This window comes from Ptychodera flava, chromosome 14 (assembly GCF_041260155.1).
Source record: "Ptychodera flava strain L36383 chromosome 14, AS_Pfla_20210202, whole genome shotgun sequence".
Lineage (NCBI taxonomy): Eukaryota > Metazoa > Hemichordata > Enteropneusta > Ptychoderidae > Ptychodera > Ptychodera flava.
Genome location: NC_091941.1, coordinates 25,256,716 through 25,283,370, shown reverse-complemented (window position 1 = coordinate 25,283,370; position 26,655 = coordinate 25,256,716). Strand labels below are relative to the sequence as shown.

At 37.5% G+C, this 26,655-nt stretch overlaps 2 protein-coding genes across 5 annotated transcripts; both read right to left on the bottom strand.

Annotated features, from left to right (window-relative positions):
• Window positions 1-227: 227 nt before the first annotated feature.
• Window positions 228-21,428, bottom strand: LOC139149889 (PHD finger protein 10-like). 4 transcript variants are annotated; one of them, XM_070721904.1, is made up of 14 exons: window positions 21,370-21,428; window positions 19,137-19,252; window positions 18,532-18,665; window positions 18,152-18,235; window positions 14,786-14,922; window positions 13,861-13,989; window positions 7,637-7,746; window positions 7,368-7,500; window positions 6,567-6,710; window positions 5,618-5,692; window positions 4,773-4,881; window positions 2,056-2,168; window positions 1,673-1,748; window positions 228-755 (listed from the first exon to the last, which is right to left on the bottom strand). In XM_070721904.1, the coding sequence occupies exons 1-14, from the start codon at window positions 21,388-21,390 to the stop codon at window positions 649-651; spliced, it is 1,488 nt and encodes a 495-aa protein (XP_070578005.1). In that variant the 5' UTR covers window positions 21,391-21,428; the 3' UTR covers window positions 228-648. The 4 variants fall into 4 exon arrangements, with proteins under 4 accessions (XP_070578005.1, XP_070578006.1, XP_070578007.1 ...); XM_070721905.1 differs by having other exon boundaries at window positions 6,567-6,707; XM_070721906.1 differs by lacking the exon at window positions 5,618-5,692.
• A 2,983-nt stretch (window positions 21,429-24,411) lies between these two features.
• LOC139149887 (cyclin N-terminal domain-containing protein 1-like) lies at window positions 24,412-26,361 on the bottom strand. Its single transcript, XM_070721901.1, has 2 exons — window positions 26,250-26,361; window positions 24,412-25,540 (listed from the first exon to the last, which is right to left on the bottom strand). The coding sequence occupies exon 2, from the start codon at window positions 25,491-25,493 to the stop codon at window positions 24,555-24,557; it is 939 nt and encodes a 312-aa protein (XP_070578002.1). The 5' UTR covers window positions 25,494-25,540; window positions 26,250-26,361; the 3' UTR covers window positions 24,412-24,554.
• Between the last annotated feature and the right edge of the window lie 294 nt (window positions 26,362-26,655).

Below are 26,655 nucleotides of genomic sequence, written 5' to 3'. Positions count from 1 at the left end.
TTTTCAAAAATTGTTCAGAAAGAAAATGGGGGCATATAGTCAGCGATAGGTGATTGTCGAATGGAGGGAGTTTACAGCAGGTAAGTACGCCATCATGGTTAGGAAAGGATTTGAGAGAAAAAAAGCCAGCTGGCCAAAAAAGTGAATACCTAGTCGATTTGTCCTGTGTCCAGCTTGAAAATAAGATACAATGGAAGATCTTCAAGAAGGAGCAACACTCATGCAAGTATTGGTCATTCCAACCCTGTTGATTTTATTGTCTGATTGACAAGGAATGAAACGCTAAGTATAAATTCTGAGGGAACATTTCAGTAGTTTGTATCAAAAATGCTTCAGTTTGGTAAAAAATAATCACATATGCACAGTCCTCGAAAATCTAGATGTGATGGAAAAGTTACGTTGTCAACATTACATTCATTCATCCGTCAAGGCTTTTATGTCAGTGGCAGTAATTTAGTTCAGGGAGGGCAACGGCTGAACACAACAGTGAGATACAAAAATATTTCATTATCTGGCCATGAAGCTACGTGACGAACATGGCAAGTGGACAGATTTCTATAAGGGTCACTGTTCAAGAAACTAATGTGTCCATTGTCCATTTCTAAAATGTTGAGGAACATTTTTTTCAGTTCATGACGTTGAGGACCATCACCTCCTCCTTGATCTGCGGCCGGAGCGTGTTGTGGTTGGAGTTTGGCTTCTGCTGTGGCTGCTGGTGTCGGAGTTGTCGACGCAGCTCTCGCAAGCCCATTTACCTGGAGGGACAAATGAACAGTGAAGTCAAGGTAATATTATGATGGGCGGGTGGTGGATTTCATGTAAAACACTAACAATGAAATCTACTGATAGGGAAAAATTGATGGTTTGTGAATTAACATGAAATGCATTTGACAGCGATACTTTTTGAGTAAACATGAGTTTAAAGTTGTAAAAGCCATCTGCGGCTGTGCATATGGGACCCATACAGCAGGTCTGTTACTATACACAATATGTACCGGTAATATCCCAACATCCTTTGTGCATATCCAAACTTTCAAAATGGTGGCTCCAGCTGAAAGCAGCCTCACATAAATAAAGGGAAGCAACAAAAGTTTACTTGGCAAAGTTTTCCTGTGATAGGAAAGCTATAAATACAACTGTGAACTACAAACATGAATTAACCCTTTGAGCGCCAAAGTCTATTATTGTCCCCTTATAAAATAAACTCCTGTCGATTTTTCTCAGATTTTCGCCCAAAATTTTGAGAAAAAACTGTAGCCAATGAAATGTAATTGCTATTTGGTCCAAAATTATCAAAAAAATTACAGAAAATTTCATAAAAATTGGTAGAATATTGCACTAAAATTTTGGCGGGAAAAATTTACGGCGCTCAAAGAGTTAATACTGAATTTGCTTCTCATTTACTTATCATTCAGTTTCTTGGAAGAGGCTATGTTTATCAACAAGAAAGTCACGCAGTCACAAACGGGACGACTCTTTCCCTTTAAATGTTTCATGCAAAAGTCTGACATTTCAATTACGAAGTTCAAAACTGCTTTGTTTTGTATCCAATTCTGACACTTTTAGTCTTTACTTAAACCATACTTAGGAACAGGTGACCCAAGAAGAATGTTTGTATTTGGTTGCTTTATCTCTTCTCGCTGTGAAACTTGAATAAAGATGACAGACATACCTGTTGGAATGCTTTTGAGTCCCACACAGAAAGTATGGTATCCACGGTCACACTCATCACAGAACATCATCTTGTCCTGTGAAAAAAGGTCAAGGGTTCAGACTTCATATTGAGTCAACTTGTCAACTGTCACATTTTTTATGTGAAATGGAAGAGGTTCTGCAGTGAGTGTGTAAGGTATTCATTTCGAAAGTGGAAGTTCTGATTCTAATTTTGTACACAAGCAATGGTAATGAATTTAATGACAAACTCCGTATTGGTCCTCACATGACTCTGTCGATGGATGTTGTGAAACTGACTTTTCCTACACTTTAATGTCACATGCCTTTTGAAAATTTCTACAACGAGAAAGAAAGATGGTTTTTTGTCCCCGCTATACTCACTTCATGAGTGGGATCACCACAGAGTGTACATGTCTTGCATTCCATACACTGCCACGGATAAGTCTTGATCACTCTCACCAACTCTGAACTCATTTCAAGGCATGATGGATGACCTGAAATTAGATGTGTCAATGTTTCCATATTAAAGATGACATGAACGAGGTCTGGGTTCTCACATTATAAAAGCTAGGGAGTAGTCGTTTTTTATGGAACGGGTACATAGTATCTTCTGCACAAGGTATCATGGAGGCATGTGAATTTGAAGTAACTGGAACAAGTCATCGTTGATGACACAGTCCCCACTTGTTAATGGGTACTTTGATTACATGTCCTCAGAGAGGATAGAGTCCTCTTCATTAACTAGGTCTGTGATAAAAATACTTTGATACAGATGGCGCTCAATGGCCAAGAATGAGTTCCATGGTGATGAAAACATAAAACCAAAGTAGGCCACCATCCTAAAGTTCATAAAATGAGTCAACTAGGAATTAATCAACAGGATGTTGCAAAACATTTTTGCATACAATCCTAACACTTAACAGATTATCACTTGTACCATATTTCACAAAGTTTGATGCAGTATTTACAACACTATGAGATCAACATCTGTATCAAGTTTCATCACATTTGACGTTGTATTAATTTGTGGCTATATCACCCTAATTAGGAAAGTTCATTACTTATGCAATTACAAATTAATTAAAATGACACTGATAAATGTCTTTTCCAATGTTAAAGCAATGTGAGCTTAACATCTGTACAAAGTTTCATGAATTTGATGCAGTATTTCTTGACATATCAGCCTATTTACGAAACTTAAATAATTGACATGTTACTGCTACATGACGTGAAACAAATTGACGAGCATATGTATGAAATAGGTCAATGTCCTTGTACCAACTTTGAATGATACTGGTGGCAATATGTCTGAGTTATGGCTCTGTACATTAGAAAATTGTAACAAAATCACCGCCATGCAGCGATATTTGATCTTTCTGTTTAAAAAATCAACACGTATATGTACGACATAAGTCAATGTACATGTACCAACTTTTAATAAGATCAGTTGAGACTTGCCAGAGTTATGGCTCTCGACATGAAACAACCATAACAAAATTGCTACCATGTGGCCATATTGGACCATCTCGTGAAACCAATTGACATACATATGTATAAATAAGTCAATGTCCTTGTACCAACTTTGAATAAATTTGCTTGATACATGTCTGAGTTATGGTTCCGGACATGAAAAAATCGGAAAAAATGGCCACACGGCGGCCATATTGGATTGTATCACAATGTGCATATGTATGACATAGGTCAATGTCCTTGTACTAAGTTTGAATAAAATCGGTGAATAAAATCAGTTGAGACGTGCCCAAGTTTTGGCTAAGGACACGAAAAAATTGTAACCAATATGGCTGCCATGCAGCCATATTGGATCATATCATGAAACAAATTGACGTACATATGTATGACATAAGTCAATGTCCTTATACCAACTTTGAATAAAATCGGTTGAGATATGCCGGACTTATGGCTCTGTACATGAAAAAATCATTAGAAAACGGCCACACGGCGGCCATATTGGATTGTATCACCAAACAAATTGACGTGCATATCTATGACATTGTTCAATGTCCTTGTACCAACTTTGAATAAAATCGGTTGAGATATGCCTGAGTTATGGCTCTGTACATGAAAAAATCGTTAGAAAATGGCCGCCTGGCAGCCATATTGGATCGTATCACAAAACAAATTGACGTGCATATCTATGACATTGGTCAATGTCCTTGTACCAACATTGAATAAAATCGGTTGAAACATGTCTGAGTTATGGCTCTGTACATGAAAAAATCGTTAGAAAATGGCCGTCTGGCAGCCATATCGGATCGTAGCATAAAACTAAGTGACGTGCATATCTATGACATTGGTCAATGTCCTTGTACCAACTTTGAATAAAATCGGTTGAAACGTGTCTGAGTTATGGCTCTGTACATGAAAAAATAGTAATAAAATGGCTGCCTGGCGGCCATATTGGATCGTATCACAAAACAAATTAACGTGCATCTGTATGACATATGAAGTAATTATTGTACCAAGTTTGAATGAAATCGCTCCTTGCATCTCTGAGATATCTGCGTGAACGGACGGACGGACGGACGGACGCACACACGCACGGACGGACGCACACACGCACGGACACGACCAAACCTATAAGTCACCCCGAACGGTGTCCATGGGGACTAACAACCGTTTTCAAATGTATCTAACTCTTTTGCCACTGAGCTGGGTCAGTTTGGAGTGCCAGCATGCTCTGCTGGTTATACAATTAATGTTCTTGCACAGAGAAATGCACATCAAGGTTGGAAGAGAAACGGTTGAACTGACAAACATAAAAAAATAGATTTCTTACAGTGGACACACTTCCGAGAACTTTTTATGGTACTTATAATAACGGCTACGTATTAATAATGTGATAAAAGCGACAATCAAAAAGGTGAGACATTTGATTGGAGAATTAAAAGAGACATACTAGTGATGAATGCGTAATACATCATCTTTTCACAACATCATAAGAATAATGAGAGAAGTTGAAAACAGTTTTATTTCCTGATTTAAGCACTCAACAATTACAGCATGGTGATTTTGGTTGGTACAGATTACCTATCTGCCGTTTTTGTCAAGCATTAGGTTTTGGCTACGTGTTCACTTACCACTATTGTCACACTGTGAACAGTGCACCAGGACTTCCGGCAAGCCTTTCTTGTTACTCTGCTTGCCCTTCAAGCAGATGCCACATATCGCATCTGGAATATCCTTAGCCTGTTCCAGGTCAGAAAAAGGAAGGTGGAAAAGGAGATGGATATTTTTTAGTATATATGAGGGGATATTGTCGGATTGAGACTTGGCTGTAATCCAGGTGAAGACATCTATGATAAAACAACTCGGCTACATTGAAATCCTCCAGAAATGGTGACCCATTCAATCTTTTTCCCCCCTGACCCCAAACATTGTTGAGCAAGTGCAGACAGCCCACACTGGAGGAATGAAATTTCAACCCAACACATTAATATTCAACAACATGTATAAATGGATCCATGTTGCATGCAGTGAATATGGAATGTGGTGTTGCTTTTTTTTTCCTGATTTTTTTCTCCCCTTTTGTTTTGTGTTCCCCTTTCCCCGAAAAGAGGATACTATATAATTATGCCAACACCAGATTGTATCTGCCATGATGGTGTGTGAAACAAACATAACAATGGCAGATGTTACACCTACACGTAGCTGTGAAATTAACACACAGGTGGCGGACAATGGGTAATGTGCGAGAGGTGAAAGGTCATGATTTGACCATAGAGAAGTTAAATAAACAGAAAACCCAACAACACAAACAAGCCAACCACGTCAAAAGAACACAACAATGAGACAGACGGACATCAGTACACGATGAAAAAAATAGAGACACATGTCGGCAGCACTGAGTGGAAGGTAACCGGTTGTCTGACAGAATAAAGAAGGTAACAAAGTCCAAGGGTGTGAAAGGGAAAGATTTGGACACCTCTTTCTGGACTGTGTCCTCCTCCTTCGCCTTCTCCTCCTTAGTATCCTCCTCACCCTGCTCAGCAGGCTGCGACTGCATTTACAACAGCGACATTTTAAAGAGAGAGACAGAAGAGAGAAAGAGTAAATAAACAAATACATAAACGAATATTAACTAATAGTTTTTTTTGAAAGTCGGGGACATCTTATCAGGTTGGAAAATGTTCACGGGTTTGTGAAAAAATTTTGTGTTGGTTCTTCACTGTTCATGCAAAAAAGTAAGTCTGGGCTGAAACACCCCGATAAGGAATTATTTTTCAATTGTGCTAGGGGTGCTTATTACTTTTTAGGCTGACTTAAGGTGTACGATTTGTTGGCTGAGAGCCAAGTTTGCTACCATGTTAATTAACAGAGAGCTAGGGGAGCTTTCCACTGTTGGCTCTCACCTCATTGGCTGACAGCTCTGACATTGGCGATGGAAAGTCTGAGATCAGTAAATTACTCACGCCATGTCATACTGGAAGAAATTGAAAACGTTTTGGAGAGAATGAGAGACTTTTGAAAACTGTACTGTCACATATCCTTTGGGGATTTTCTCATTGCTAATATTGTTATTGATGTAGCTTTACTGAAAATATCAGAATTTAGTACTGATATTCTGAAAATAAGAAGTGTCTTCGTTCAATTTTCTAGTTGGATATTAGAAATTAGGGATTTAAAAAAGTGATAGTACAGCTTCAAAACTTAAAGACAATTAGTCTAAAATACTCACACATTTTAACTCGATGACGATTAGTCAAAAAGTTATCAATTAACATTAGTATCTGTAATCAAAAGGATGACTTTTTACGCACAGAAATGAGTCTACAACATCAGCAGGCTGAGTGTCTTCAGTTTTAGATCAATAGGACTATTTACAGAATGAAACGGAGACCGTTCTTATTGGGTTTGGCGTATTTTGATTTCACCTTATAGCCTCCTCCTTTGCCGCTTTGCTTGTTGGCCTTCTCGGATTCGTTCTCTGCGTCGGATTCATTGGAGCTGCTGTTACTGCCACTGCTGCTGTTGTCGCTGCTGTCTGATCCCGATCCGTCGCTGGACTCACTCTCCTGCTGGTAAAGGCAAAAAATCACGAAGATGTTGAAATAGAGAGACACAACCAAACGGGAAATGGCAAACAAAATACTCTATACTGTGATGATGTGAAAATCAACATCTTTGTGAGATTTCCATATCTGCCTGTGTTTGAGACATAAACTGTTAGGACTACTCTCACTTTTCACATGATAAAACGGGGGCCATGGAAAAACTGAAGAAGTTGGCTTTTATTACCATTCAACATTTCTCCAACAAGGTACGTTATTCTATGCACCTCAACATATATGTATTATCAACAGATGAACACCACATGTAAGATTATCCAAATATTTCTTCAGATGTTCCTATACCTAGCCGATGATCCTTAATACAAGTACCCTGAGACAGGCATGAAGATGACTTTTGATCAGGCTTTTGTAAACTTGTAAATTCATATTCCTCCTCCTTGATGATGAAGTAAGTTAAACATTTTTGTATCTATGTTATTCATGGTGAATGGCAGAGGCTGATATTGCAATTACTGAAATCAAAACTGATACACTGATACTGGAAAATGTTCTGAGATGTAAGGCCATGCAGGGGTTGAACAAATGAGTAGTTTTTGTTTTGTTTTGGTTTTTTTTTTGACAAAAGACAAAGCTTACTTGCTATGTACACACAGCTACACTTACCTCAGCACTGCTCTCTACCGATGACTCTTCTGAGAGATCATCTTCAGCTCCGGCAGGCACGTCACCAGCGGCAACAGGCGGGCCATAGATGGCAGTGTTCAATGGGAAGTACTTCAGTTCATCAGATGTGTATCTGGGAAATCATGGAAGGCAGTTGAACAATGAAACAGTGTCGACTGTCACACCTTGTGTTTGAGCAATGTTGTGGCATAAACAATTTGAAGTGATTAAGAAAATTTTCCACGAAGTGATCATAAATGTTGACTCACTTTCTGTAATATTCTTGGAATTGTCCTGGTATCAGCATTACTGGATATGCCCCAACTTTTGTAGCTTCCTTTGGGAGTTTCAACATTTTACCAGTGGGTACATGGACAATCTGTGAGACAGATGTGAAATACATGTATCTTATTACTGAGCTAGCATGCGAAGCTGTGAGGGTTAACCCTATTCCTGCCAGACAGTATCACTTCCCCATCAGCCAAGTCAGTAAAAAGCGGTATTAAGCCAAAACATGACGTATTTTCAACCACTTGGCTTGGTCTGTTTTAGCATCTTTAGTCCAAAAAAATCAAGTTTACAGTATGTATGTTTTCAACAGCCTTCAAATGTACGTATACAGTATTATGTTAAAATACAACTTATGGAATATGTTGTGTTTCATTAATTTTAACCATTTTGACCTGCAGGGTTCTGCCCACGCCGGACGGCGCTGGACGGCCCGTCCGGCACTCAGAATTTCCGACCAGCATTGACAAGTGACCGACCGGCACTTGCAGTTCAATGCTTGAACAATCAACATGAATGTCTATGAGTGACACTTTTGAGGTCAAGCAGTTCATAAATTGCATGAAGAGTTGATGAAAACAATGGTACTATAGAATGCCTTTCAATAAAATGCTATTTAAACAATACCACTGGTTGATTACCGTACGCTGATTTTGCATATGAAAAGCTGTTCAGCTGTTGAACGTACGTTCACAAGATCATCGCCCTATTGAACTAGACACGGTTTTCCTGTCACACAGTATCTCTGTACGATCGAAAGAAGGAGAAAAACTGAAGTTTTTTTGCTTTGTATCAAGGTTTATACACCACAAAAATGAAGTACGGAAGCGAAAATGAGCACAAAAAACAGGACTTCTAACTAAAACGTACTCTTCAATGTTCAGTTCAAACTCAATGAGTGGCATTGTGGAAAGACTGCATGCAATGAAAGTCACGAGCAAGTTTAATGTCAACGAATCCAGTCTTTGAATTATCAATGAACACTCACTTATTTTTCAGGTCAATAAGCCAAAAGTTACTTGTCCGTGGCAACAAGTCTCTCTGTTTGTGAATTTTCCCATTCTACAATGACTATCAAGAAGCAATTGAAGTGAATTTGACATCGAGAAATAGTCCAGTCAAAATAGGGTTAGACCCACCACAAATTGCAACAGAATTTTTTTCTTCAGAATGCATTTCAGAGAGGTACCCAGAACAACATATTAAAAGTTTACTCGAATCCACCTTGGGGAAATATGACTAATTTACATAAATCAAATATGGCGGCCAACCATCCGACAAAATAACATAATTGGCCATATATCACATGTTAAACAAGCTATTCCAGTGATTTCAAAGTCTGACACTAGTTATTTGGCCCAGGGAATCATTTTGGAGGTATAATGTTTCATATAGGCTCTTCATTAATTTGCATAATTCCAATATGGCGGCCAACATTCCTACAAAAGACATTTCCGGTCATATACCACGTATTAAACAGTTATTTCAGTGATTTTAAACTTTTAATATTTTTCTTGGGTATGAAGAAACACTTTAAGTGGTTCAACTTTTACAAAGAACCTTTGATAATTTGCATAAATTAAATATGGCTGCCATATTAATGCCCCATAGCTTAATAGCTTATAATATAAATAAGGGTTTGGTATAGTATTTAGCACTAGGAAACTATCAAGAAGAAACTGTTAAGTCCTTCGACATTCATTTTTAGCTCATATGTGGTATTGATATAAATACCAAAAAGAGCTTATATGGTGAGTCAATGGCATCTGTATGTCTGTATGTATGTAGGTATGTATGTGCGGATGTATGTCCGTCACACGCAAAGGCTCCCATACCGCCAAAGCTACCATCTCAGTATTTGGTGTACAGGTAGATGCAGGGGTTGAGTTGTGACGTTGTTTCAGTGTCAAAAATATGCAAACGAGGTAAGAAAAGGGGGAAATCCTGCAAATGTGCAGGAGTGGTGGCAATAACTGAAACAGCGCACACATCTGAGTAAGAGGTTTTTGACCTTCAACCTATTTGTATGCAGGGTACCTATTATGTGCGGGAGTGGTGGCATTAACTGAAACAGCTTATTAGTCATTTCCTGTGATTGTTAATGAACTGTGACATATTAACAGACCTGCTCAAACCAGGCCTGTGCTCAAACCATGGATGTCTATTTTTGTACATCCATGGTTGAAAGATTCTCTTCTATGCATGTTGCTAAAGTTGACCTCCAGTACCTAAAGTTTCAGACGTTATTTTCTTTTGTCATTCTTGTTTTTCTGGTTTAATATTCCTTGTTGTTTTTCTGGTTGTGCAGAAATCATTGTCAAAACATCAACGTAGAGTTTTCCTGCACTGAACAGATAGAAACAACACTTATTGTTGATCTTTGGTATGTACCAATTCTGATCAAAATTGAGCGACACTGTATAATTGCAGTATTTTTAAAATTTTAATTTTTCTGTTAATTTGTTAATTTGTGTTATTTTGTCGGATGGCTGGCAGCCATATTTGATTTATGCAAATTAGACATATTTCCCCAAGGTGGATTCAAGTAAACTTTTAATATGTTGTTCAGGGTACCTCTCTGAAATGCATTCGACTGTTAATGATTGTTAGTCTTCTGAATAATATATTCTCTTTCTGAATATAACATTGGATTCATCTGTGTAAGGCATTTTCGTAATTTGTATGGGTGTTTAACACTGTACAGTTCTAAACATGTAATCTGTAATGTTTACTGGTAAAACAAAGACGTGTTCAAAATCTTTAGTTTTTAATTTAGACTGAACCCCTTCTTATGGATGGGTGCATCTTTATAAGATCCCCTAGATGACAGGCAAGAAGTCATCACACATAACAGCAAAAATACAATAAACACAACAAAGCTAAAATACAGAAAAAATGATATGACCAAATAAAAAATGCCATAATACACACAAATTGAAACTTAGCACTATTGCAAACAATGTCAGATTCATAAAAACTTTATGGAAACACAGACTCATAAAAATCTGAAAACTGCATGCTTTAGCAAAGGCTTACAATTAATCCAAAAACAGAATCCAACTATTACACAATACAAACAAATACATCTTGAGTCATTTTTCCAAGTGTCATTTTTCCAGATGTACATGTTTGTATCGTGTAACAGTTGGATTCTGTGGGGCTGATGAGTTGTTTGAATTAATTTTAAGCCTTTCCTAAGCATGCAATTTTCAATTTTTGTGAGTTTATGTGTTGATCAAGTTTTTAAGAGTCTGAAATTTTTTGCATCAGAATTTTATTGCAAAACAAAATAGTTGTTTTGTTATATAGCATTTAAAAAACAATGTGAAAATTTTAGAAAATTTGACCCAGCCAGACTAGAGTTATATTCTTAGCAAATCTTGAATTCGGATAAAAGGGAAGCAGAAAATCGGGTGATTTGCATAAATTTGCATAAATTACCCCTTCTATATCATGCAACTTACGACTGCTTGCCAAGCTAAAAGGTAATCCTAACCAATTTTTAATCTTGGGTTAACAAATTAATCAAATTGGATGAATATTTGCAAAAAAAGTGAGCAAAATATGCTGCATTGGGTGCAATGCCCTCTTAACAGTTTTTTCTTGATATTCCGGTTGCTAAAAACTCTACAGAACCTTATTTATATAAGAAGCTATTTGGTCATTAATTTGGCAGCCATATTTAATTTCTGAAACTTATCAAAGTGTCTTTTAAAAACATTGAACCGCAAAAGGTGTTTCTTCATGCTCAAGAAATATATTTAAACTTCAAAATGGCTGAAATAGATTTTTCAATACATGATATATGACAGAAAATGTCTTTTGTAGGTATATTGGCCGCTCTATTGGATTTGTGCAAATTAACGAAGTGCCAAGGCAAATCATTGCACCTCAAAAATCATTTGTCCATGCCTAAAAATATACTTTTAACTTTGAAATCACAGAAATAGCTTGTTTAAACCTTTGACTGCTTTAATTATTTGACACAAAATTTTAATGCAATATTTTACCAATTTCTGTGAACTTTTCTGAACGATTTTTCATAAATTTTGACCAAATGGACATCATTTTCCGGCAGCTACAGTTTTTTATCAAAATTTTGGCAAAAGCAGAAAAATTGACTGTAATACATTTTATAAAGTTGACAATAATAGACTTTGGCGCCCAAAGGGTTAATACGTGGTATATGACAGAAAATGTCTTTTGTATGTATGTTGGCATCCCTATTGGATTTATGCAAATTAATGAAATACCTAAGTATGCAAATCATTGCATCTCGAAAATTGTTTTTCCATGCCAAAGAAATATACTTTTATTTGAAATCACAGAAATGGCTTGTTTAACCCTTTGACTGCCGTAATTTTTCACACCAAAATTTTAATGCAATATTTTACCAATTTCTGCGAACTTTTCTGTACGTTTTTTCATAATTTTTGACCGAATGGATATCATTTTTCATTAGCTACATTTTTTATCAAAATATTGGCAAAAAGCAGAAAAAATGACTGTGGTACATTTTATAAAGATGACAAAAATGGACCGTGGTGCCCAAACGGTTAATACGTGGTATATGACAGAAAATGTCTTTTGTAGGTATGTTGGCCACCATATTGGATTTATGCAAATTAACAAATTACCTATGCAAATCATTGCATCTCGAAAAACGTTTGTCCATGCCTAAGAAATGTACTTTTAACTTTAAAATTACTGAAAGAGCTTGTTTAATATGTCGTATATGACCGAAAATGTCTTTTGTAGGAATGTTGGCCGCCATATTGGAATTATGCAAATTAATGAAATGCCTATATGAAACATTATACTCCAAAATGATTCTCTGAGCCAAATAGCTAGTGTCAGACTTCGAAATCACTGAAATAGCTTGTTTAATATGTGATATATGGTCAATTATGCTATTTTGTCGGATGGCTGGCAGCCATATTTGATTATGCAAATTAGACATATTTCCCCAAGGTGGATTCGAGTAAACTTTTAATATGTTGTTCAGGGTACCTCTCTGAAATGCATTCTGAAGAAAAAAATTCTGTTGCAATTTGTGGTGGGTTAGGTGCCAAAATCTCGTAGATTGACTGGACTAAAATTCCACTTTCAAAACTATGGCCGATTAGCAACCCCTAAGTTCTTGGTTTAAACTCTATAGAGTCTGCGCATGAGCAGTAACAAGACCACCTAGGTCATTTGAAAAAACACTGGATGCTGGTACAGTGCAATGGTAATCCAAACTTCATAGTTGTGAGGGATGATATAAGCACAGGAAAATGATGACAAAAAAGTGGTACATTATTTTTCAGAAGCTTCAAAAGATTCCTTTACAACTACTAAAGATTGTTTTCTTTCTGTTTTGTTCAGTTAAAACTGAAAAAATACTTTGAAGGTACAGTGGAATTGGCTATTATTTGTATATCAAGCCCTAAGAATGTAAAAATACAAGCATATAAATGTTACAGTTTTTCATGAATATTAATGCTCATGAATATTAATGAGCCGTCCAGCACTCTTGGAACTCTGGGCAGAACCCTGTTGACCTAACCTGATGCTGAAATATGGACTTGGCAGGAAAAGGGTTAAGCGTGTTCATTGGCTTTTTCTAAGTCTGAACTATTTTCTAGTGGTGTCAGTCATTCATGGTTGCACGTCACAGAACCCCTTGTCACATCTGTTCTCACTCAGGGATGGAACAGTTCTACTTTATCATGGGTCTTTAATTTAACCCTTCGCCTGGAGGCAAAATACTACTGCTCAATATAGACTGAGATGTCATTCATACAACATCATTGGCATTATGATGAAGAGTAAGATTGCGTGAGATGATGGGTGGTGTACAGTACATGACTGCAAGGGAGATGCCATGTACACAACACAAAAATTGAATGGGTTTATGGTATTATTTCACAGCACATTTTGTAGCAAGTATAGCCATGCGATCTGTTATAAATGTTACGCTGGTGGATAAACAGATGTGACAAAATCCAAATTTCATAACTCTGCGTGTGCACACAACTGCACGTTGCAACAATTGGGAATTAGTCTCATGATTCAAAGTACATTTTAGCCTTTTATAAACAAACCCCTCCACATTACTTCTGAATGGCAAGATGTGTTATTGTTAAGAATCTGTGGCACAAGACCGAATTGATGCTGTACTGCAAAGGATTGAGACATTACACAAATGAAAATTGGCACTCACAGATGTCTGCATATCATAGTATGCTTGTCTTTCTTCTCGCCTATCTCTGTTGAATAACATGTTGTATTCAGACGCCTGCTTGACGGCTTTCTTGATGTACTCTTTGATTTTACCGGCATCAACGGCAGGCTGAAAGGACAACATTATTGGTAATTATCCATGTTGTGAAGTCATTGAAAAACAAATTAACAAGCTGTACGTATGAGTGTGTATGGCACCATGATTAATGAAGCCAGCACGATGAAGGAACAGTGGTGTTTGTGTTGCTGCACTTTGCCTGGCATAACCCTATCACCACGATGGTTTGGTCCTAACCCGACATTATTCATGGCAAGGGTGAAACTATTTACAGGATAGAGGGGTGAACAGGTCAATCGCCTTTGGCAGTACCAGGCCAGCTGGACCACCATGAACGTGACAGTATTACCAATATGGTGGTGTTGAAGAGTTAACTGTGAGTTTCAATAATCCTTAAATATTTCAAATTCACCCACGATCCAGGGTCCATACACTCACAGTCACTTAAAATTCAAGGACTTTTTAGGTCCAAATACTATTTTCCAGGTATCACTTTTACAATACATGCATATAATTCATGTGTATTGCATTTCAAGTATCATTTTTATGATATTACGACTGATCATCTTATCACTTTAGAAAATGTTTTGTGGATTATCAATTTTCCTGGACTCTCTAGGAAGCTTTGAAATTCCAGGACTTTCCAGGAGCATATGGACCCTGATGACAATCAAGAGAGCAAATTGACAGAATGACTGAGAGTCAGTCTATAAACCAGTGTTGCGCATGGAGGAAGTTGTATGTGACACATTGGGGTATGTACTCGTATGTACTTGTGTACTACTTATTTTGTGTTCATGTGTGTATGTATGCATGTTACATGTGTAAAGAAGAAGATCCCACTCACCACTTCGTATTCTTTGTGTTTCTCAGTAATGCTCAGCCTTTCTCTTTCATGCAGTACAGCAGCATAGTCTTTGTATTTCTCTGGATAATCTTTGGCCATCAAGTCCAGAACTTCCTCGGTCTTCAACGCCGTCAGACCTACATATTGAACAGGAAAAAAACTGTACACTCACTTTTATGAAAGCAGAAATCAAATTTATTCATGGGTGAGAAATAATTTGGCTGAATTGACCGGTAGTAGAATTTCATGTCAAGAAAAATAATAGCACACAATCTGGTTGTGTTTGTCTTTGGAGTGGTGATGCTACGAATTTTGAACTGGCAAAATTTGAATTGGCTCAATGCAATCACATCACAGGACAATAGCATTCACCCATGATTATCACTCTCGGCAAAAACATATCTTCAGACATGGAATGAGGAAGGAGATGATTTTCTAAGCAGATATCAGCACAGATAAATGCTACAATTAGAAAGTATACTGAGAAGTAAGAAGCTTAAACATTTTAATGTGATGGATGGCTTCCTCTAGATCCCTGATTACACTGTAAATTCCTGCCTTACACAGTGAAGACATTCATAATTCTTATATTCTATAAATACATGCTGCAATTCATAGAACTGAAACTCTGGGCTTAAACCAGATATGAACTGAAAATGCTCACGTGTTTCATTATATATTGCATTTATGTGCAAGTTTGAACCTTTGCTACATGCTTTGCTACATTTAAAGTGTTATGATCAACACAATGAATTTCACCACAGATCAATTCTAAGGGTCATTAAGTATTCAAATATGTAATTAGCTGAAATAAAAATAATTAATTTCTTTGAGTACTGTCATTGTATCACAATATAGCATGTGTAATTACCTTTGGTCAAGTCCTTCAAGCTCTATATGCCAAACCGTGAAAGCTTGTTAGCTATTTATGCAAATTATGAATTAGCTGACATGAAAATGCAAAATGACTTTCAATACTGTTTATAACCTGGTATAATGATCAATGTACACAGCATGTTTCGCCAAATTTTATCAAGTAAATGCCAGTATATATCCCTAATTTGGAAGGTTCATTAAATATGCATATTGGGAATTGGCTGAAAAAATGTCAAATGACTTTCAATAATCTTGTATCATAGTATCTTTAATGTACATAGCAAGTTTTGCCAACTTTGGTCAAGTCAAAACAGATAAATATCGCTAATAAATGCGGGATATCGGACCGCAGGCGGGTGAAGATTGCATTATAAGAGCGCCAAACCCAACTCACTGCATGGACATCACATTTACGAAATCGAAGTCCAAAATCAACAACGTCATTGTTTGAACAAGAGAGGTTTTCATCACACGGGAGCATACCACCACAAATTTTGCACAGATGGCGTTGCACTGGCATTGAAAAAGGGTGCATGGGAGCATGGAACGCGGGCAGTTTCCCTCGCTATGGTAGGAAATGCATTGAGCAAGACACACTTCCGGGTTCGCAAAAAACGAGGATCCCATTTACGGGGCGCTCAAATATAACTATTTGCTGTGATACATAGCAGAGGCGTATATGTTTGTGATGCTGAGAATAACATCAGTAAATAAATGACGGGTTTTAAAAGTTGACGTTTTTTTTCGATGAAACAGACTTCTGAAGGTAGCTCGCTTGGGGAACACGTCATCCCGGCCGCTGTCCGCTTTGACCCCAGTAATTCACACTGGTTTTGGTCGGCCCCAGGTACCCAAGTCACTTCGACCCCGTCACACTTTTGCCTACATGTCCACGGAGACGATTCAACATGTTCCACAACAAAGCCAAGACAAAAATTGAAAATATCAATAAAATGGCTTCACAAAGGCTGAAATACACGATACTCGATGAAGTATGAAGTTTATGAAATGAAATCAAAATTGACAACACAAGTGTTTGTCTCGGGTAATACCACTTGAAGGTTGAACTATCCTACAGACTGTTTTTTTCCATACAGTGCAGTATTTGTCAGTGACAAATTAATCTTTCCAATACATTTTTTTGCGATGAGCTGGAAATTTGATTAATATCGAGTTAATGTACATAAATATTCCGTTATTTACTGGGACACGTTTATTTTCTCGATCCGCTATCTGCGGACTACGTGCTGAAGTACATTGACTGTTCATGTCAACGATCGTTTCTCCCTCTGCAGAGTTTCTGTATCCCGTTCAACAACGCTGTACCTCGATCACACGATAGTGACGCTATGTAGCTGTGCAGTATTGAAACTTATCATAAAATGGCCACCTCGTCTAACAGTAACACGTATTGTCGGGATTATCGTACGGAAAAAAGACTGCAAAAGTAAGACTTATGAATCTTCATCAGAATTGAACACATCATGATTGTACACGAGTATCAACCGTGAATGCACGTTGAGCTCGGCAGTTACACAAGCATGGTACGCTACATGCATAGCCCTACGAGTATGGCGACAGTGTCCGGCTTTGGCTACGCCGCCTACCGGAGGTGGGAGGCGGCGTAGCCAAAGCCGGACACTCTCGTCATACTCGTAGGGCTAGCTACATGCACTGCCGCGATGCCGATCGTATGCATTCCAAGGCCTATCCCGGAATTTGTTTCACAAACAACCTCAAAGGAGAGCAAACATACTTCTATGGACAATGACGAACACGTTTCTTGGCGAAGCAAATTCAAAACAGTGCAGAAGTACATGAAGTAGGTCATGGCCTTGGACTCTGTGCACGAACCTGATTGGACACTTCAATACCTTTGACCCAAAGTTATTATTCATCAGCACTTCCATGCCATGAGGCTAGGTAGAGAACGTATGTACTCATTTCTGGCGATCGAGCAGCGAGGGAAACAATCAATTACCAAGGATAAAGCTAATTTGCTAAACGATATTTTATCTTGAATAGTGAGTTGAATGAGTAATAAATATCATATTTTTAATGTTCAATACGAGGTTGAAACACGGAGGGACCGTGGTTGAAACCAGTGCTATCCAGCTGCAGCCAACCTGGACAAGCACATTTCACAGCGCCCTCAAACAGTCGATTGTTTTCACTTGTCATACGCGGCGTAACAGAAAAATTAAAACTTTCATAACTTCATTAATATCCAAGCCACGCCCACCAAAACCTTTTCAGTTCTAGCCATTTGAATTCTGAAGATGTCTACCAAATTTGACTGAAATATGTTCAGCCGTTTTTGAGAAAATGGACCAACAGACAGACAGACAGACAGACAGACAGACAGACAGACAGACATCGCTGCGACATATGCTCACGTGTTCACACGTGAGCAAAAAAGGAATGCACAGGTAGATGTGAATAGGAAAATAAAGTAAAATAACAGTTTAAATTACCAACTCTTATTCTCACCTAGATTAACTTGCATTTCAGTAACAGCTCCCTTTTCTCTCAAATAATTCCTCTCTTTCATGTCCAGTTCCCTTCTCTCCAGATCTAAAGAGAGAAAATGGAAGGTGATCATAGAGGGCAGTAGATACTAAATATTTTGAAATTCTCATCAACAGGTAATAGCTTGTCATGAATTCTAATCAGTTACATTCACATGTAATAACGACTCTCACGTGCATGAGCAATGGACACTTCCTTCCGTGTGTAAGAGTGACGCACATTTTTTTGGCTTGAATCAGAAAGGCTTAAAAATATTGCCAGAATCTGTTTTGATTTGCACAATCAAAATTAAAGAATGTGACAGAGCGGTTATTAGAACAAGAGTGTAACTGTTCACAAACCTGGGTACTTTCTTTTGAAGGATTTCACGCCCAAAAACTCGCTGACTTGCTCTTGCAGCATGTACAGTTCAGCATCTTTACAATTCGGAGGCCATTGGTATTCATAGAGACTCTCTGCTGGAAAGAACGTCTCACTGAATAAGATAAACAGAAAACACACATTTGTGAGAAAAATATTGTATACAAGCAATCCAGATTATAATGAAGTTGAAATGAGGCAGACATTGGTGCTTAAAAACAGGATTACATTGCCATCTGGTTACTGGCAATCTGTATCTTTGGGTCAGGATGAATAAATTCCTAGTGATGTTTTCATAAAGGATCACTGTGTCTTCACGTCTGCCAAACATATTGGAACTGACAAAAAACAGGCAAATTCAGAATGTTATTTTTCTTGCATCATGATCAAAGCAAGCGCATTGGAATACAGAGTGGTGTGCCAGTCTTGTATACACTTTCTTTATAATATCATAAAGGTGGATCAGCACACACCAGCGTATTGGACCAGTGGAATTGGAAACTTAACAGTCTAAGCAAAATCTATGTTGTCCACAACGTACAGCTACTTTCTTTGTTAACCCCTTGGATTAAGTAATTCGACCTACCCAGCAACGTCATCTCCTAAATCGCTACTTTTATTGCTTTCTCGGGAGCCAGCCCTTCGCCTCTTGGCAGGCCTGCGTGACGACTCATCACCAGAATCCACATATTCCACATCCTTCTGAGGTTTTATGAGAACAAAGGAAAAGAGATTAAAGAAATTCTGACTGGTTCTTGCAGTTCTTAACACTCTACATAATTAATAAATAGTAGTTTTTTTAGTCAGATACATATACTATGTGTCACACACACCATATGTCAAGTCAGTATCTATCCTGTTTTGCTGTTTTTGATCTTTTAGCCGCCGTGCAAAAATCAGGAGGTAATCAGTATAGAAGAAGTAATTTTCATTACTCTTAAGCTGTCTGTGATTTTGAGATGATTTACCGCACAGTAATATTACTATACTACCCTCTGAATATCTGATGATTTTTGAACAATGGAAATTGCAACTTGCACAGATAATGCTGCTAAATTTACCGGTAATGGCAAATATCACATGATTTATTATCCATTTATAGATAATAGACAATTGCCTGCACATGACACATTAATATACAGATCTAAATTATAGAATATTGTGGTATTATTATAAAAGGACATGTGTAATGAAGCACACACAGTCTGATATCATATGAAATGTATAATTATAAAACACGTCGTGACCACACACAGACACTGTATGATGTATGCTGTATAAAAATACCTACATTTGCACAAAATATCTATTGATGTCAACCTGATCATGTGACAGGATTTGTAAACAACATCACGTCATGAATTATTTTCAGATTCACTATGACATGCGTTTCATGGATAATTGAAGTCTTTGCAGTGCAAATAACAGATATTTCATATATGATGTTCTAGGGGTTCTTATTACTATTATTGGCTGAGACTTTAGATTAGAAAGATCCAGGTGTTGCAATGAAGGTGTCCTTGAGCATAAGGCTTTCAAATAATTAATTGACGTTTCCATGGCTTCTTGCCAATTACTATCAACGAGGTCAAACTAAATGCAATTTGCTTTTGGCTTGTTCCACATAATACTCTTAGCTATATGATGTATGATGACAGATTATCCGAGTCTGATTACATGAATTTTTCATCTTGACGACGCTAATTTTAATCAAATCAATTTTACTGTAATATGCAGAACATAGTTATTTCATAAATATCAGATGGTTTCTGTGCATTAATTATTCCAAGACAGAGGTCAAAATATTGAGAAGAAACTTCATTAGAAACAGTAGGATATTCCTAATTGTGAATATTAGATCATTTAGAATGAAAGCCACTACATCATTGAAGTCTTCAATCAACCTGATGCTGCACAATGCTGCATATAAAATTTAATGGAAAAAACCTTTTTAAAAGGTCAAGCTAATGTTGATTGTTGTACCTTAAAATGCTATTCACAATAAAAAATATAATATCATGGAATAAATGTTAAATTTCCAATGAATTGTTTTTCTGTGGTGCATTTGGATAATGACTGAGTATTTTCCACACGTCTCATGAAACATTATCATTATCAGTTGCAATTAAAGGGATTTTGGGTTTTTTTCATAACAATCATGTCAGCTATCAATACACGGTCCCTTCAGTGATCAATATTATTTGGTTGTTCTCTTTTCTGTTCCATTCTGGTCTGGACAAAAATAGGTTTGGAAATTTGATGAGAATCTTAACTAAGATCCCGAAGGACAGTACACTGGAATCATACAACCTGTCAAGGCCGGATCATATATGATGTGGTACGTTCATGTTCGGTTTTACATGTATGTGCGATACCGGTGGTGAGAGATGCCGGAGAGATGTCCAAAATCATGAAATTGATCTCAGGTACATGCGCAAAATAGGAAGTGTTGACATGATCGAAGACTTCCCGGTGTCTGGGCTTGCAAAATCAGCACTTTAACATATTAAGAATCGGCGCAAGGCGACGATGTACGCACATGAGCCCTGTAGGCTGTAATAACATCTCATCGTGTCTGTATGTATCCCGCGAAAAGAGAAGCCTGTGCTGACTAGCGGTCACACTCACACTGACCGGGACGCCCACAACAAAGGCAGGTCCGGCGCGCAAGAATTTTCTGCTGAACTTCACATATAATTCTTGAACATGCACCTACAGAAATGACTATTTTAACGCTAACTAATATTAGAAACAATTGTGATACGTACAATTTATCATAGTTTATGCCGCTCTAAACGAAAATGTTAAAATATTCCTACCTGTATCACGGTAGTCGCCATATTCCACAATGTGCACGAACAACAACGATGTGGAGCGGTCAAGATTATTTTTGGATTCACATTACGTAGTGATGTTGTACACTAAAAGCGGGCCGCCTGTTTTACATGTTTATCTTTTAACATTAAAGATTTTCAGAAGTTGATAATTTAATCTTACGAGCCGCTTGCATAGAAAATTACAATTTCGACAAAAATTTCGACGTAGAAGCAGCAATTTCACCCATATTAGGTGCAACTGAATCCCAAAATGCGAATCTAAATTTTGCTCGAAGCTAGCTTCTTCACCGCAAGAACTTGCAATCATTGAATCAATCACAAGAAAAAAAGGAAATAATTTGATCCATGAGGTAATAATATTGTATCAATAATAATATGGCCTTTGCAAAGGTAATAGAAGAAGCTGTAGGATCACAGAGTGAAGATAATTTTTGGCAAAATGATAAACGTAGTGTGAAAAAATTAGCAAGAGGTATATAAAATGTGGAAAAGACATAATTTGGTGAAAACTATGCATGTAAGGAAAATTTAGAACAGATTTTAAGATGGAAAAGTATTTAAGCTGTTTTAAAAATAAAAACGACAGAAAATACATTACTAAATTGAGGATAAGTGACCAAAACCTGATTATCGAAAAAGGCAGACACACAAGACCATAACTAAAAGTCGATGACACAATCTGTACTAGCTGTGATACAAACTCCACTGAGGAAGAATTTCACTATATCATGCATCGTCAACAACATATGCAATCAAGATAAAAGTTGTTAAACTCCATAGTGGTAAGCGATGAAAATTTCACCTCTTTGAGTGAAGATGCTTAATGTTGATACATTATTTAGAAGCAATAACATACACATAACATTTATACAAGAAACCGATCTTTTTTAGATTTTACCTAAATTTTCTCAATACATTATATATTTATACATTTTAATATATATTTATATATGTAAAATAATTAACATAATATTTTTTTTCTTTCTGTTTATTCTGTGTGCTTCTATTTTTTCAAGTAGTCCTGGTTCAAATCTTGACTATGTTCTCTTGAGGGAATACCGTCAATAAAGTTATTTATCAAATAATCTTTATTATACTCAACTCACACAAGCAGAGAGTGTCTTATAGTATATTTCAAAATTTGACAAAGAACATCCTAGTATGCAATTGCAGAAATTTGCATGGTCACAAAACTTCATATTCCTAATCACTACTTCCAAATAGCGTTGGGCAGAAGGTAAAAACCAAGAATTCCCTTACCACTCGCTTGACCATTTTAATATACATAGTTTGCAGTTCTTTGAAGCTACAGATGTGCTTATTCAAACTACAAAGGGGTTCGAGGCATACATATTTATCATTTTCGTCAAAGAATTTTTAAAAAAAGAGGGTACGGAATTGCTTTGATTTCTGCATTTCAGGTCTCCTACAATTCATATGCTTTGTGTGAAATATCACTGATCTAACGCGTTAGATATTTTAGGCACGTTAGCTCTGACCTAACATGTCAAATGTGAACCACTAAGGGACCGTTCAGTTTTTACGGCGGGGGGGGGGGGCGGCAAAATCCAGGGGGGGTCATCGTAATTTTGGAATCCACAAAGGGGGCTCATCGCTTTTTCACTGGTAGGAAAGGGGGGGTCACCACATTTACAAAAACATAATACCAACAATAAAGTTCACTTTATGCCATGGCCATGATCGACCCTCTTTACCGGTGGGCCGCCTTCGGCGGCCCACTACAATAAATATACATTATGTATTACCCATGACCCTCTTAACGGGCAGACGCCTTTGGCGGCCCACTCCAATTAGGTTTACTTCATGCAATGGCCATGATCCGACCCTTACCGGTGGGCCGCCTGTGGCGGCCTACTACAATAAATTGACTTTATGTAATACCCCAAGGCAATCTTACTTTAAAATTCCCAATTGAAGCTGCGGCTTGTATTAGAAACATTTTTGAGGGACCCCTGGGATCACGCACTGAATAATGGTAATGGCCGCGCGCCTTCAGCGGCCCTGTCCAGTAAAGTCTACTTTATGCAATAGCCATGATCGACCCTCTTTACCGGCGGGCCACCTTTGGTGGCCCACTAGAATAAAGTTTACTTTACGTAATGGCCCATGACCCTCTTAACCGCAGGGCTGCCTTTGGCGAACCACTCCAATAAAGTTTACTTTATACAATGTCCATGGACATGACTTGTTTATGGAAATGAAGTTAAAAATTGCCTTACAGTCATCCTAATTAACAGACATTTCAATGGATGTGGCTGAGAAGTTTGTAAACTGGCATCTCTGCTACACGAATAAAGTGCGCTGCGTACCGGAGTTCAAATCCAAACCATGCGGGTAAATTTGACATATGGGTTTTGGTTACTTTTCAGGGGGGGGGGGGGGGGGGGGGACGGGTCATCAATTTTTTTGTCTGACAAAGGGGGGTCATCTTTTTTTCACAAAAAATACAGGGGGGTCTATATTTTTTTGAACACCGGCGACAAGATTTTGCCGCCCCCCCCCCCCCGGCCGTAAAAACTGAACGCTCCCTAAAATGTAAAAATGTCTAAAATGAAAAAATCCAGACTTCTGGCCATGGATGCACTGATGAACTCTATTGACCACCAGTGTGATAGTAGATTAATTCCTTTGCAAACAGCATGAGCAGTGCATTTGTAACTACAAGAGACCAAAATATGTAAACATAACCATAGAATATGGTAGATTGCATATTATGGTCTTATATTTCAGAGAAAATTATGTAGAACAAAAAAAAATCATACCCACAGTTTTTGTGAACTATATCTTTTTATTTTACTACAGTCAATGACTGAAAATAAATGGAAAAAGTTGGACATGTACCAAAAAAAAGAAAATATAAACTGTTCACTGTAATAACTATTTTCATTTAAAAGTCTTCTTTGACAAAGTTCAACTGATGTTTGTAGAACAATCAATGAAATAAATACATGTACATATACATGTGACAGAGAATATTTTCACATTAGAGCTGTAATAAATATTTTGAATAAATACATATAAATCTTTCTCTTACATGTAACATGTACTGTTTTGATTTTTTACAAAATCTGATGAATGGAAGTGATGCCGTTTGAAAAGTCTTCCCGATGTACCGCCTTTCCTGTTTCTTTCATGTGTTTTCACGTTTATGTCATACCAGTACCCTGTACCGGTACACACTCTTGTATAAGAATGTTGGAAAAATCAAGAATGTCTGCAAAAGGAATTCTTGTTATTTTAGAGATGTGATCCACAACTCTATGAAGAGTATCTTGATCAACAATGTATGTTGCTGCTCCAATAACAGCCACTGCGAGGAACATCATGTCTTCTTCAACTGTTGCAAACTGCTCCAGATCTTCTTTGGTGACCTCTATGCTATTGATGGCTAGAGTGCAGAGTTTGTTGTACACTACTTGTCTCCTGAGAATTGTCACATCAAGAACATCAAGGCATGTTGCATGCAACACTTTTACATTTGTGCTGCTATCGTTGTAGCCCAGAATCTCCAAAAGGGCTTCAATGTATGTCAGAGCTGATGCCGAAGGCACTTTGAAATCCAAAGTCTTTAAGATACTGAGTTCAGAAAGCATGATGCTATCTAGCGTGTACTGATGACCTGATGCTGCTAAAAACCGCTGACACTTCCTCAGTGTCAAAATTTTACAATGTGAACATAGTTTACTCGCTAATTGCACAGAGGAAACCATACGTAAGCACATCAAGCGGCTAAGCTTTGTCTCCAGATCCTCCCATTCTTTCTTCCTATCTACATACTTCTTGCTTGTCCGTATATATTTGTACAGTCCACATAAATGCTTGGACATGAACTTGTCAAAAATGTCGACAGCAAGATACCTGGTTTCTGGTGGTTGGTTAAAACGCTCACATAGCAGAAATATGTACTTTGCACAGTCTCCACCGCAAAATTGCCCGTAATTTTGTCCTACAGCAGATTTGGTGCGCTCTTCACTTCTGGATGCCAAGATGTGTAAAATGTCTTCCAAGAGGTCTGGTTGTACACATACACCATCAAGGTTGAAGATTGGCTCAGGTGGGCTGCCAAATATTTGACCTGCTGACATGATGTCAATGCTTCATTTATTTAATCACCAAGCCATCTTTTGAAATCCTACGGAGAAACAACAAGAGAAAGAGATTATAAACACATAATTAAATGGAGGAAAAGATAAACACTGTCATGTAAAAGATAGTTTGTCATTCAATGAATGAATGTATGAACAACAAACAAAAACAAGCAAAGCCCAAAATATCTGAATAAATAAATAGATAAATACAACAGTGTAGATAAGAGGAGATATTTTGAAAACTATAGCCCAACAAAGACTTGTAGTGGTGTAGATAAGAGGAAATATTTTGCAAAACAACAGTTCATCACAGACTGCCACCTAACAGTAAGTTTTCTTTAGTTATTTTCTGAGCATGCATTGCATATTGACATGAGCGGGTATCTATTTTTACATCCATGATATTTAGTCTAAAGCTTCCAATGCAAGGCAGGAAAGAGGAACAGAAATCACTGGCCTCTCACAGTCCTACACGAAAGATTTTATAGACTGTATCATGGAAACAAAGAAAATACATATATGTGAAACAAGAATAGACCACTCCTACATAACATAACGGAACAACTACAGTTCACCGTAAACCAGGAGAGGTCGTGCAAAACAATCGTCCCCGGTTGCACGCGCTCACTGACATTGGTGACAGTGAAACTGGTGCTGTTGCCGATCTCTGGAAAGTCTCCAGTAATCATGCAACGCAAGTTTCACAATATGCAGACGACAGAAATACAATGATACTGCTAAGTCGCAACTTACTATATGCAATGTCTGACTGCAGTCTGCATCGGGTTTGTTGAAGGATATTCACTGTGGGCCCTCGTGTGTGACACGTCGCTCGCGACTTCTCCCACTGTGTACCCCAGAAAATAATCTTGCAGACGAAATTATTAGCACGCCCTCTAACACGCACAGGAAGTCGATTAGTTGTACGATAGTCCAACGGTATACTACCTCTGATTGGTTACGACGAAGCTTCTGCCGTTTCACTATTTGATGTGAAAATATCAGCGATTTCATATTAATGTTGATTTGTACTTCTATATGTTATTTTTGTGGATGAATATTGGTATTTATTGAAGCAAACTGTATATTAGAATTGACAATGCTCAGAAAACATTTTCTCAAACAGAGAAATCATAAAGACGTTTAGCCAATCAGCGAG

Bases quoted from the DNA above. Each gene is read 5' to 3' on its own strand.
- LOC139149889 (XM_070721904.1), bottom strand. From the start codon at position 21,390: ATGGCGACTACCGTGATACAG. The intron at 13,990-14,785 runs GTGAGTGGGATC...TTGTCCTTTCAG, and splicing joins AACACAAAGAATACGAAGTG to CCTGCCGTTGATGCCGGTAA. The intron at 1,749-2,055 runs GTGAGTATAGCG...CTTTTTTCACAG, and splicing joins GTGGTGATCCCACTCATGAA to GACAAGATGATGTTCTGTGA.
- LOC139149887 (XM_070721901.1), bottom strand. From the start codon at position 25,493: ATGTCAGCAGGTCAAATATTTGGCAGCCCACCTGAGCCAATCTTCAAC.